This window comes from Salvelinus alpinus, chromosome 34 (assembly GCF_045679555.1).
Source record: "Salvelinus alpinus chromosome 34, SLU_Salpinus.1, whole genome shotgun sequence".
Lineage (NCBI taxonomy): Eukaryota > Metazoa > Chordata > Actinopteri > Salmoniformes > Salmonidae > Salvelinus > Salvelinus alpinus.
The window spans coordinates 12,953,940-12,967,316 of record NC_092119.1 but is presented as its reverse complement, the minus strand read 5'-3'; the positions used below and the strand labels follow the sequence as shown (position 1 = coordinate 12,967,316).

Sequence of the window (13,377 nt, the reverse complement as noted above, 5' to 3'; positions counted from 1 at the left end):
CTACTCCCGCAATATCATCTGCTAAACAAGTGTATGTGACCAATAAATTTCACTTGATATCATACTAATTTGTCTATCCCGTCTATCCCGGATTTACTATGTTACATCTCGTCTATGAGACCAGGCTGGATTAGTCGTAGGACAATCTCTGCGCCTCCTCTGTGCTCTAGGCTACTTTGGTGTTATTTTGAGGTTACACTACATACTAATACATGGTTACATCAAGCATGTTGAACATGCCAGTAGTGTAGACGCGGTGCTCCATGCCTGCATGTGTGCTTGCTGCGAGTCTGTGTCTGCTACAATGACCAACAGTGTGGTTGCGACTGACTGCTGCGCGCATCGAAACAGCTGTGCAGTTGCTAACCAATGACAATCGGAGGAAATCTTTCGGAGTATAGATTCCCAAGCAGCCGTATTTATACACAACCTACACATCATCAAAGCATCCCTTTTGCAATGCCTGTCAGAACGCTTGGTTTTCCGTGAGCGTGAAGATGCGTTGGTATTCAAAGCCGTATACCTGTAGGACAAGTCATGGACTGAACAGGGTTTTGGACTCACTTGTGGAATTTTATGCTTGCCCGTGGCACGATGCCTTATCTGACTAAACCGCTGTTTTTACTCTTCTGTTTGGTCGTTACTGGGGAATACCGTAGGCTTGGACACCGAGTACGGAGATGGACGGAAACCGTGGAGACGGTAAAGCATGGACCAGAGACCACAAAGCATGGCCCGTAAGTGGTACCCGAATATTGATCACCCAGGTGTGGGTGTTTGTTGCGCAATGGTTCAAGATCTGTTCCATGTCTGTCTGTCAATATGGGTCATTGCTATGATGTGTCTGGACTTTTAATGTCATCTGAGGGGTACACAATATTCTTCTTCATCAAAGGTTGAATTTCACCAAACTTGATATCACTCTTTCTTGATGCAGTACATTAGAACATCATGACAAACACTGATGATGATGAAGTAGAAAAATAAGATGTTGATGATCATTGCGATGAAGATTATAAAGATAGTGATTGTGATGATCCACGCAGACAATCAAAATTCAGTGTTGATATAGCCTAATCATTCATTGTGCACTGCAGACAGAATTGGACATGGAAAAAATATTCAATAACTACAGTCATTATAAAGGGATATATGAGAAAGATCTCTATCTGGTAGCAATTGAGCCTGAGGATGAGGTTAAAGAGTGACAGAAAGCAGTGCAAATGCATCATGACCCAGACAGAAGGTGGTCGTTTCAAGTTTTACACTAGACAGCCAGGGTAGAACCTATAGGTACTTGTTGTTCCTACTCATCAATGACAGGTTAGCAGCTGGCAGCCAGTGCATCCAGTACGATCAAAGCATGACCACGTCTCTCAGGCACGTTTTGTCTATCTGTCAAAGATGGGAGCGGGCTGCAGATAACATGTTACTGTTATCATCAGGGCCAGCTCCAGGCATAAAGGACATAAGCACTGGGAAGCTTGATAAGCTAGCTCACATTGCTAATAATAACGTTAGCTAGCTTGATTAACATTGACATATGGTCAAACTAACTACATTCTCCATATTGACAACTTCTAATTGTCAAAAAATGATTTGTAATCATCTTTTGGATGAAAAGGTGAAAGGTCTGTAGTCAAACATCACAACTTAGCTACTCCAGGAACAACATTTTCTCTGAGGGTCATTCAAGTGCAATTTCCCACTGGTAACTATGAGCTTCCAATACCACATGAAATCAGTAATGGCCAAACGTGTAGAATAGCAGGAAATTTGCTTTAAAATTCATTTGAAAAACTGAAATAAATTATCTCCACCCCAAAATGAGTATCATGAAATATGTCATAAAATTGCCACATTTTCTCTCCGCCCCATGGCAAAATGTGTAGAACTTCAGAAAACTTGCTTTAAAACTGGAACATTTTCTCTACACCCCATGGCAAAATGTGTAGAATTGCAGGAAATTAACTCTAAAATAAAAGATGTTCTCTCCACCATCAATAGGGGGGGAACTAAAATGTCTCACTTAGGGTCCCCAAAAAGCTAGAGTTGGGCCTGGTTATCATTGAAAAGCAACATTTCCCATTCAGCTTTGATTGTGCTTGATATTTACATGTTTTATTTAACCTTTATTTACGCAGTTCTATTGTAGTTCTATTGTTCCCATAGAGACCAAGGTCTCTTTGGCAAGGGAGTCCTTTACAAGAACAGGCACATTTGTAACCAGTGCATTTAATGGAGTCAAAGGCTTCCCAAATAGCACCCTATTCCCTATATAGTGCACTACTTTTGTGCACAACCAGAGCCTTATTGCATTATGCTCATAAGTAGTACACTAGGAAAAAGGGTCCCATTTAGGACACAGACACATTCGGATTCCTAATGGCTTTCGCAATAACGCTCATTTAGAATGTCCTTTGTGTAAATTATTCCACCAGTTATCAACTCATCATTCATTAATATGGTGTTGTCTTGATTTGTCATCTCCCAGTTCCTTGACAAAGAAACCTCCAGATGTGACCAAGAATCGCAAGCTGAAGACAGAGCAGCTTCTGAAAGTAGATGATCATGATTTCACCATGAGGCCGGCATTTGGAGGTAGGGATCACACACACGCGCACGCACACGCATACACACACACTGGCCGAAGAGACCAGATATGCTCTTATTGGATGGTTCTTGGGGGACCCCATTTGTATGTAAGATGTCATGTAAAACACAACATGCAGGAACTGCTATTAGATTTCTCATTCATAGCGTTGACCTACCTTAGCTGAATGCACTCACTCTAAGTCACTCTGGATAATAACATCTGCTGAATGTGAAATGGTAATGACACATATGCCATTTCCATAGTGCTAGTTCACTTCACTCAGTTACTGATTTCAATGGTTTAGCTGTTAGTCCATTCAGAGTACTGTCCAACATGACAGGACAATTACACACCTTCAGTAAAGGGAGAGAATGTGCTCAATTCTTATCCTCCAATTACATAAAATGAAACTTTATTTATACAGCACATTTCAGACATGGAATGCAACACAATGATCTTTACAGGGAAAAAAACTAATAAAAACAATGAAATATTTACCACAAAACAAACATAAGAGGATAAAAAACTAAAGAATAACAATAAAAACTGAACGATTAAAAAGCACCCTAAGGAAAAGCAAAGCTAAAACGTTGTTTCAAGATTTAAAAAAAAATTATCCACCGTTTTGCCCCGCTCAGGATCTCTTGGAAGGCTACTCCAGAGGCTGGGGGTATAACAACTAAAGGCTGCCTCTCCATGACTCTTGGTCCTAGACTTTGGGGTAGTTAAAAGGCCAAAGGACCTGAGGGACCTACTGGGTACGTAACTTAAAAGTATGTCAGACATGTATTGGGGTGCACAATCGTGGATTGATTTAAAACCGAATTAATTATAAAACCCACAGGCAGCCAGTGCATAGACCTTAACACCGATGTAATGTGTGCTCTCCGTCTGGTCTTGGTCAGTACCGGTGCTGCAGCGTTCTGTATGTTTTGCAGTTGATCAATGGCTCTCTTGGGTAGACCAGACAGGAGAGCATTACAGTAGTCAAGCCTGCTTGTCATAAAATCACGAGTCTCTCTGTATGAGTTTAAGAGAGAAATACCTCACCTTGACAATGTTCCTCAGGTGGTAAAAAGCTATTTTGGTCACATTCCTAATGTGTCATTCGAAATTGAGTTCAGAATCTAAAATAACACCTAGGTTTTTTACCTGGTGTTTTATCTTTATTGCCCGTGAATTGAAATGTGTGGACAGATTCTCTCTGTGCTTTGTCTCCAACAATAAGTACCTCAGTCTTGTCTTGATTTAGCTGGAGGAAGTTGTGAACCGTCCAAGTATTTAAATCACTAATACAGTCTAATAATTTATCCTCTGGTTACACAGAAATATAAGGTTGTGTATCGTCAGCGTAGCAGTAAAAATCTCTCCTGTGCTTTCTGATAACGCTGCCAAGGGCGCACATATATAAACTGAACATTACCGGAACCAAAATCGATCCTTGTGGAACGCCACATGTGATATGTATTTTCTCTGAGTTATGTTCACCAAGGGTGATAAAAAACTTTAGATCGGTTAAATAGATCCTAAACCAATTTAGAACTCAACCGGAGAGTGCAACCCACCTCTCCAGTCTGTCCAGAAGGACATCATGGTGAACAGTGTCGAATGCATCACCTTAAATCCAAGAGTACAAGGACGGAGAAATGTTTGGCATCTGTGTTGGCTTTAAGATCGTTTACCACTTTAATTAAGGCTGTATCTGGGCTGTGGTGGGCCCGAAAACCAGATTGGAACTTTCCAAAAATACAGCTGGCATTTAAAAAATCTTTTAGCTGTTTGAAAACCAATTTCTCCAGAATTTTGCTTAAGAATGGAAGGTTGTAGATTGGCCCAAAATTGCTAAGAGCTGAAGAATCTAGATGACTTTATTCAGAAGGGGTTTCATAGCAGGTTTTAGTGCAGGTATGAAGTTGCCTGTGAACAGGGAGTGATTAACAATAACTTGCATTTCTTCAGATATTAAATTAAAAGCTGTTTTAAAGAAGGTGGTGCGGATTGGATCAAGAAGGCAGGTAGAAGGCTTAAGTTGTGATATCACTATCTTGAACATGTCTGTGTCAACCAGGGAAAATAAATCCATAGTGCCTTTGCGTGGTAGGCTAGGGCACACATCATTCAACTTCTCATCAGGTCTTGCTTGACTGACACCCAGCCTATTGTTGTTATTTATCTCTGAAATATGCTGCAAACTCATCACATTTAGATGTGGAGGAAAGTTCACATAGGTTTGTGGTGTTAGGATTTATCAGGCCATCAATGGTCAAGAAGGGAATTCTCAAATTATTCTGATTATTAGTGATCAAGTTAGAAAAATGAGCCCGTCTGGTATTTCTAATCGCCTTGTTATATAGTTGAAGTCGGAAGTTTACATACACCTTAGCCAAATACATTTAAACTCAGTTTTTCACAATTCCTGACATTTTCCTAGTAACAATTCCCTGTCTTAGGTCAGTTATGATCACCACTTTATTTTAAGAATGTGAAATGTCAGAATAATAGTAGAGAGAATGATTTATTTCAGCTTTTATTTCTTTCATCACATTCCCAATGGGTCAGAAGTTTACATACACTCAATTAGTATTTGGTAGCATTGCCTTTAAATTGTTTAACTTAGGTCAAACATTTCGGGTAGCCTTCCAGAAGCTTCCCACAATAAGTTGGGTGAATTTTGGCCCATTCGTCCTGACAGAGCTGGTGTAACTGAGTCAGGTTTGTAGGCCTCCTTGCTCGCACACGCTTTTTCAATTCTGCCCACAAATTTTCTATAGGATTGAGGTCAGGCCTTTGTGATGGCCACTCCAATACCTTGACTTTGTTGTCCTTAAGCCATTTTTCCACAACTTTGGAAGTATGCTTGGGGTCATTGTCCATTTGGAAGACCCGTTTGCGACCAAGCTTAAACTTCCTGACTGATGTCTTGAGATGTTGCTCCAATATATCCACATAATTTTCCTCCTCATGATGCCATATATTTTGTGAAGTGCACCAGTCCCTCCTGCAGCCAAGCACCCCCACAACATGATGCTGCCGTGCTTCACGGTTGGGATAGTGTTTTTCGGCTTGCAAGCCTCCCCCTTTTTCCTCCAAACATAACAATGGTCATTATGACCAAACAGTTCTATTTTTGTCTCAACAGACCAGAGGACATTTCTCCAAAAAGTATGATCTTTGTCCCCATGTGCAGTTGCAAACCATAGTCTGGCTTTTTAATGTCAGTTTTGGAGCAGTGGCTTCTTCCTTGCTGAGCGTCCTTTCAGGTTATGTCGATACAGGACTCGTTTTACTGTGGATATAGATACTTTTGTACTTGTTTCCTCCAGCATCTTCACAAGGTCCATTGCTGTTGTTCTGGGATTGATTTGCACTTTTCGCACCAAAGTACGTTCATCTCTAGGAGACAGAACGCATCTCCTTCCTGAGCGGTATGACGGCTCCCATGGTGTTTATACTTGCGTACTATTGTTTGTACAGATGAACATGGTACCTTCAGGCGTTTGGAAATTGCTCCCAAGGATGAACCAGACTTGTGGAAGTCTACAACATTTTTTCTGAGGTCTTGGCTGATTTCTTTTGATTTTCCCATGATGTCAAGCAAAGAGGCACTGAGTTTGAAGGTAGGCCTTGAAATACATCCACAGGTACACCTCCAATTGACTCAAATTATGTCAATTAGCCTATCAGAAGCTTCTAAAGCCATGACATGATTAACTGGAATTTTCTAAGCTGTTTAAAAGCACAGTCAACTTAGTGTATGTAAACTTCTGACCCACTGGAATTGTGATACAGTGAATTATAAGTGAAATAATCTGTCTGTAAACAATTGTTGGAAAAATTACTTGTGTCATGCACAAAGTAGATGTCCTAACCGACTTGCCAAAACTATAGTTTGTTAACAAGAAATTTGTGGAGTGGTTGAAAAACGAGTTTTAATGACTACAACCTAAGTGTCTGACTTCAACTGTATATGACAAGTTACTCACTCAGAATATCATAATGGACCTGCAACTTCTCCTGCTTGTTAGAAAAGCAAAGCACAAAGTTAGGTTCTTACTGTCTGGAACCTATAAATACTTTGCCATAAGAATAATTATACAGTAGTTCCGTAATCAATTAGATTTGCTGTCTTGGACCTGAGTTTGAAGCATAGATTTAGAGTAAGTAGAGTGGACATCCCCATTCAAGTCAATGATGTCATAACGGGTGCACTGATTCTATCCTATTCTACTCTATTTTAATTCTATGGTTTTAAGCCTCTTTTTCGGTTACCTCCAAATAATTACATTTCTGACATCCAGCTACCCCACTTTAAAGCATCTGAAAAGGAATTATTCAAGCTGTCTACTAAGTTGGCACATACTGTAAACTCTAGCTTGTTATAGCCTACAAACTTGACTCCTCGTGTTCTTTGTGCAGTAGCGTGTTGAGAACAGTTCATGAGATGCTTCATGGATTTCCTGCTCAAACTGTAAGTGAATTTAGAGAGTATTTCTTAGTGCTTTGAGTCTTTGAAATCTAAGCAGTAGACTTGTATTATTGGATGTGTTCAGATGAGACTGTTGCTCAGGGCTAGTCTTTGTGTTGATGCACATAAAAGTTTGCTTCGTTCGTCGCAGTCGAGAAATCTACCACCCCAAACTTTAGGATTGTTTTCTTTGTGACAAAGACAGCTTTTTTAACGATGTTTGGAGATGCTGCATTTGAAAACGAGAGAAAAGAGAGGACAGAAAGAAAGAGCATGCGCAAGTCTTCTTTTCTTTTGATGTTATCTTCTCAACTTGTTTCTTGTTTGGAGCCGATCTGATGAAAGTTTCTGTTTTGGGGGGTGTAGAGGGGCTTGTCTCCTCGACTGTGACAGGGATCATTACTGCAGGGGAACGAATGTGTGGCACATCGATCAGCAGGGGGTCACACACACACACACACACACACACACACACACACACACACACACACACACACACACACACACACACACACACACACACACACACACACACACACACACACACACACACACACACACACACACACACACACACACACACACACACACACACACACACACACACACACACACAAGGATACATGGAAACTGACTCACCCAGGCTCAAACAGTATCCTCCTCTCCTTGAAGAGAAACACGCCTGTAGAGTTACACAGGACTAGTACAGAGGATCTAGTGGTTTGTAACTTTCTGCATGCAAATGGCCCAGTAAAGGAGATTTTCCCTGTACATGCTTGGCTTATTTTAGCCCCTCTCCTTGCATTTTAAAAGGTTGTGGGAAGTTTAAAGCTAATGTATGCATGTCTTGGGACGCATGCAGTTAGTAGGCTTACATTATGAAACTGTGTTGCCCTCCTACCCTTAGACTGTATAGTGTGGCGGATGAATCAGAATTAGTTGGGTAACATAGATAATTAAGATGTTTTATTTGCATAATATGCTTCTGTGAGATACTTGTCATTAGAATGTATCCTTTTGGACTATAGTGTTGGCAGTTGCACTTTTCCCTCAGCTGGGGCTCAGTCACTTGGGGCCCAGAGAGGGGAGAGGTCAGGCTTGTCTTTCACATGTCCCTGGTGCTATGCAGAATATCATAAAGGGAAGAGGACAGAATGGAACATTGTCTTCATATGTGAATGTGTCTTTACCTATTCTTAAAACATGCGAAGGGATGGCGTGATTAATGGGGAACCAATTACTTGTCTACACAATGTCTGTGCGCTAGTCACTCCCTCCTTTTCCCATTGGGGGGAGGTGTATGGCAGTGTCTGAAAACATTGTATGTCCTCTCTCATTTTACACTTATCCTGGGACAGTGTATGACCTAGAGGCTCACTCCCCTCAGTGAGCTTGTCCAGGAGTGGGGTCAAGAGGGGGTTTACTTGAGATGGGAGTATCTAGAGTTGATATTTGATATATGCCATTGGATGAGTTGGTGTTTTTGTACTATGAAGTACAACGAACGAGATTAGAACCTCATCTGAAGGACCACTGAACGATAATTTATAGCGAATGTTATCTGGTTAAGGGATACTCCTTTCTCAAGTAAAAGTTCCTTTGTGAAGAGTTCCTAAGATCTGTGGTTCGTCATGTAGGTTGAGAGTGGTGTATCTTGGCTATAAAATATCTTTGTAATTTTCTGTAGTCACTTTCAATGGTTCATTAGATATAGCGCATCATTGAAAGTCAAAGGCTATTGCAAAGCTCTTATTAAAAAATATGTAATTTAAGTATAACTCTGACTGGTGTGTAGTTTGTAACTCTCCTCATTTGGTAAAGCAGAAAAATGCCACTACAATAGTCATATAGTTTGACATTTCAGGTGTTTCATCCGACAAAAGTGAAAAGGTCTAATCTAGTGCATTGTTAGGATGGATTCATTGCTATTAATCCGGGGTAAAATAATGAATTAATGCATTAATCTTGCTTATCCATGAAAAGGGGAATACTCTGGTATTCTCATGTGATGCATGGAAATGTAGAGAGAGAGAGAGCACTGTGCACCATTCACATGATAATGTGTACTGGATGTCAAGTGAAGACACAGTGTGCATGCTTTTCAGAAATGTGCTGGTTTTGTGGAATTAAGGATTTATCTCAGTCCACAAGGTCAACAGTGAGGTTCACTTTTACTCTTTAACCCCCACAATAAATCACACAGTGAAGTTCCCTCTCACAGCTGAGGAGTGGAGAGGAGAGGAAGGGAGATGAGAGGAGAGAAGAGGAAGGGAGAGAAGAGGAGAGGAAGGGAGAGGAAGGAAGATGAGAGGAGAGGAAGGGAGAGAAGAGGAGAGGAAGGGAGATGAGAGGAGAGGAACAGAGAGAAGAGGAGAGGAAGGGAGAGGAGAGAAGAGGAGAGGCCAACACATTGTAAACAATTTGCCACTGTGTACACAAAGACATTACTTCTCTATGGCTGGAATATGGCTATGCTCTGCTGTGACATTCATGAATCTGCCAACTCAGAAGTCTCATGAACAGCAGTGGTCGATAACATAATCCTGAACCACCCAAATGGCGTGTTCTCCCGTGTATGTGTGTACTGTTTTATGTGTGTGTGTGTATTTGTGTTTTTGTGTCTGTCCGTCTGTCCGTCTGTCTGTCTGTCTGTTAGAGGTTGACCGGCATGGCCGATTAATTGGGGCCGATTTCAAGTTTTCATTACAATCGGTAATCAGCATTTTTGGATGCCGATTATGGCCGATTACATTGCATTCCACGAGGAGACTGCGTGGCAGGCTGACCACCTGTTACGCGAGTGCAGCAAGGACCCAAGGTAAGTTGCTAGCTAGCATTAAACTTACCTTATAAAAAACAATCAATCTTAACATAAACACTAGTTAACTACCCATGGCTGATGATATTACTAGGTTAACTAGCTTGTCCTGCGTTGCATATAATCAATGCGGTGCCTGTTAATTTATCATCGAATCACAGCCTACTTCGCCAAACGGGTGATGTTTTAGCAAAAGTGGATTCGTGAAAAAAGCACAATCGTTGCAGTAATGTACCTAACCATAAACATCAATGCTTTTCTTAAAATCAATACACAGAAGTATATATTTTTTTAAACCTGCATATTTAGTTAACAGAAATTAATGTTAGCAGGCAATATTAACTAGGGAAATTGTGTCACTTCTCTTGTGTTTATTGCACGCAGAGTCAGGGTATATGCAACAGTTTGGGCCGCCTGGTTCGTTGTGAACTAATTTGCCAGAATATTACATAATTATGACTTAACATTGAAAGTTGTGCAATGTAACAGATATATTTAGACTTAGGGTTGCCACCTGTTTGATAAAATACGGAATGGTTCCGTATTTCACTGAAAGAATAAATGTTTTGTTTTCGAAATGATCGTTTCTGGATTTGACCATATTAATGCCCAAAGGCTCGTATTTCTGTGTTTATTATATTATAATTAAGTCTATAATTTGATATTTGATAGAGCAGTCTGACTGAGCGGTGGTAGGCAGCAGCAGGCTCGTAAACATTCATTCAAACGTCACTGTGTTTGCCAGCAGCTCTTAGCAATGCTTGAGTCACAGCGCTGTTTATGACTTCAACTCCTGAGATTCCTAAGACAACAACATAGCATGGCAGCAACACATGACAACACAGCATGGTAGCAACACAACATGACAATAACATGGCAGCAGCACAACATGGCAGCAGCACAACATGGTAGCAGCACAAAACATGGTACAAACATTGTTGAGCACAGACAACAGCACAAAGGGCAAGAAGGTAGAGACACCAATACATCACGCCAAGCAGCCACAACTGTCAGTAAGAGTGTCCATGATTGAGTCTTTGAATGAAGAAATTGAGATAAAACTGTCCAGTAAAATAGCTCTGCAGTGGCTGCTATGGCCTTAAGGCGTCCGCATGCTTCCCAGACGAAATTGTTCAGAAGATTTTGTGCATATATTATGATTACATTTTGTGACATTTTTGTTCATTTTATACTTCGGTAAGTTTTTTGGGGGGGCTGTTCGGGCACACACATTTTTTTCTCAAGGCAAGCCAAAGTCAGTAGCTGATGTCTGTAGCCGAAGTCTACGCCCCTTCGTCGGTGATTGGTCAACAATAGGGATTCTTTAAAATAGTCTTGGTTGTCATTCAACGAAAGATGACTTGTTTTCAGTATTTCATTGAGAAATACTGCACCAAACATTATTGTTATTATTACTATTTATTTTTTATTAACCCATCCACCACTTGCTAAACCTCTTAGTTAGATGTCAAATTGAGCGACTAAGATCTCCTTGAGTTATTTTAGATTCATTCAGACTATTCTGGCTATGGCGTCTCAAGATGGACAAACAGTACTATTGCCGCTTTTTTCTAATTCTTCAAGCAAAGGTCTTTTAAGGGAGTATGCGAGCACCAGCCGTACTGAAGCATGCTGACGCCTTAGCCTAGCCTACCCATCGCATCTAGATTTGTATTGACCGCTGTAGTTAGCTGCTAGCCTTAGCTTAGCTTAGCCTAGCCTAGCCTAGCTGGAAACATGGCTGGATTTGGGGCAGAGGGAAAAATGTGCAGTTTTATCATGCTATTCTACACATTTTGTTATGAGGCTAAGAGAACATTTTGCAGATTCAAAGCTAATTTCCTGCAATTCTACACATTTTGCCATGTCTAGAATTGAGACTTACAGATGGCCCTCAACCAACAAAAAAATATATATAGTTAGGTCGTAGCCTCAGGGCACGTGCACTTCGTGCCCATTCGTAAATCCAGCTCTTGCCGGAAATGCTAACGATCATGACCAGATTAAGCTGGCAGGGTTTTCTCTTGCTGACCGCGTGGATTAGCACATGATGCACCAGGGACTTCTGCTGACAGCTGTTTACCATCCATAACTCTCTTTCCCAACAAACAGACGAAATGGGCTGCAAGGCTGGCTCAGTTTAAAGGACACAGTTAACGTACTGAGTAGTACTAAGATTTACAGTACGGACAGTAATGAGTAGTACTAAGACTTACAATACAGTTAGTACTGAGTAGTATTAAGACTTACAGTACAGACAGTAATGAGTAGTACTAAGACGTACAGTACAGACAGTAATGAGTAGTACTAAGACTTACAGTACAGACCGTAATGAGTAGTATTAAGACTTACAGTACAGACAGTAATGAGTAGTACTAAGACTTACAATACAGTTAGTAATGAGTAGTACTAAGACTTACAGTACAGACAGTACTGAGTAGTACTAAGACTTACAGTACAGACCGTAATGAGTAGTACTAAGACTTACAGTACAGACAGTACTGAGTAGTACTAAGTATTATTGTAACATACATAACACTAGTAGTGACATCGTCTTACTGAACAACATTGTTGGGGTGATCAATAGATTTAAATTGAGACTTTTTCTGAATTCCAAATGGCATCTTATTTTCTACACAGTGCACTGCTTAGGAATAGAGTACCGTATGTGATGTAGCCTCAAGACATTACCAGTTTGCAAATGTTTTATTTTTTTCAAGTGAGACCCCGTGTCTTTAGGCCTACTTCACCCAAACTTTGTTCCACAAAGCACTAAAAGATGGCAACATGAGGTCCTTGGACAGAAGTGCATGGGGTTTGCATCAGTGCATTTTTTATTCAGTCACTCCAGGAGGTCTTTTTACCCTCAGTTGATGTCCTTTAAAGACATTTCATGTGCAATATGCTGCCACGTTTCTGATGTGGAGTTGGAATGTCAATATTATGAGTTTTTCATTAATTCATAGACCTACTATTTAATCATTCATATCATCCTTTAATGCAAATTGACTCCAGACAACTTCTGTCTGTACACAGTGTAGAGCCCTGGTGTAGACAGTGTAATACTCCTGATAATAGCGTCTAGACTGCTGCACTATTACAGTCGCCACTTAGTTCAATGAGTTGAGATGTCACCAACGCAGTAAATGTTTTTAACTTTCACCACCAAACGAGTGCTTTTGCTATTTCAACTAAGGCTGCATACATACTTAAAGGGGAATGGTAACACTCCTTAAAATTACCCCTTTTTGCAATTATTATTTATGGTAAAGTAAGGCATAAAGATGAATGAAATAAATACATTTGACTATAGAGTTTAATTATAATGTAACTCTAAACAAAAATTAAACGGAGTGTTCAAATCCTTTTAAACTTTTGACATTTTGAAATCCCATTCAAGTCATCATTTTTTTTACATACTGCAACTCTAAATCGACATGTTTGTTTTGAAATAGAAATTCAATGTACCAGCCATCACCATGCTGTTAATGGATTTAT

At 40.3% G+C, this 13,377-nt stretch overlaps 1 protein-coding gene across 1 annotated transcript in view; it reads left to right on the top strand.

The window, feature by feature from the left end:
- Positions 1-229: 229 nt before the first annotated feature.
- The window catches only part of LOC139563880 (gamma-aminobutyric acid receptor subunit rho-2-like), a 33,064-nt gene continuing 19,916 nt past the window's right edge, over positions 230-13,377 (top strand). Inside the window, exons 1-2 of the mRNA XM_071382869.1 lie at positions 230-737; positions 2,495-2,601. Of these exons, the coding sequence (XP_071238970.1) occupies positions 577-737; positions 2,495-2,601 (268 nt within the window). The 5' untranslated portion in view covers positions 230-576. The remainder of the gene's footprint in view (positions 738-2,494; positions 2,602-13,377) is intronic.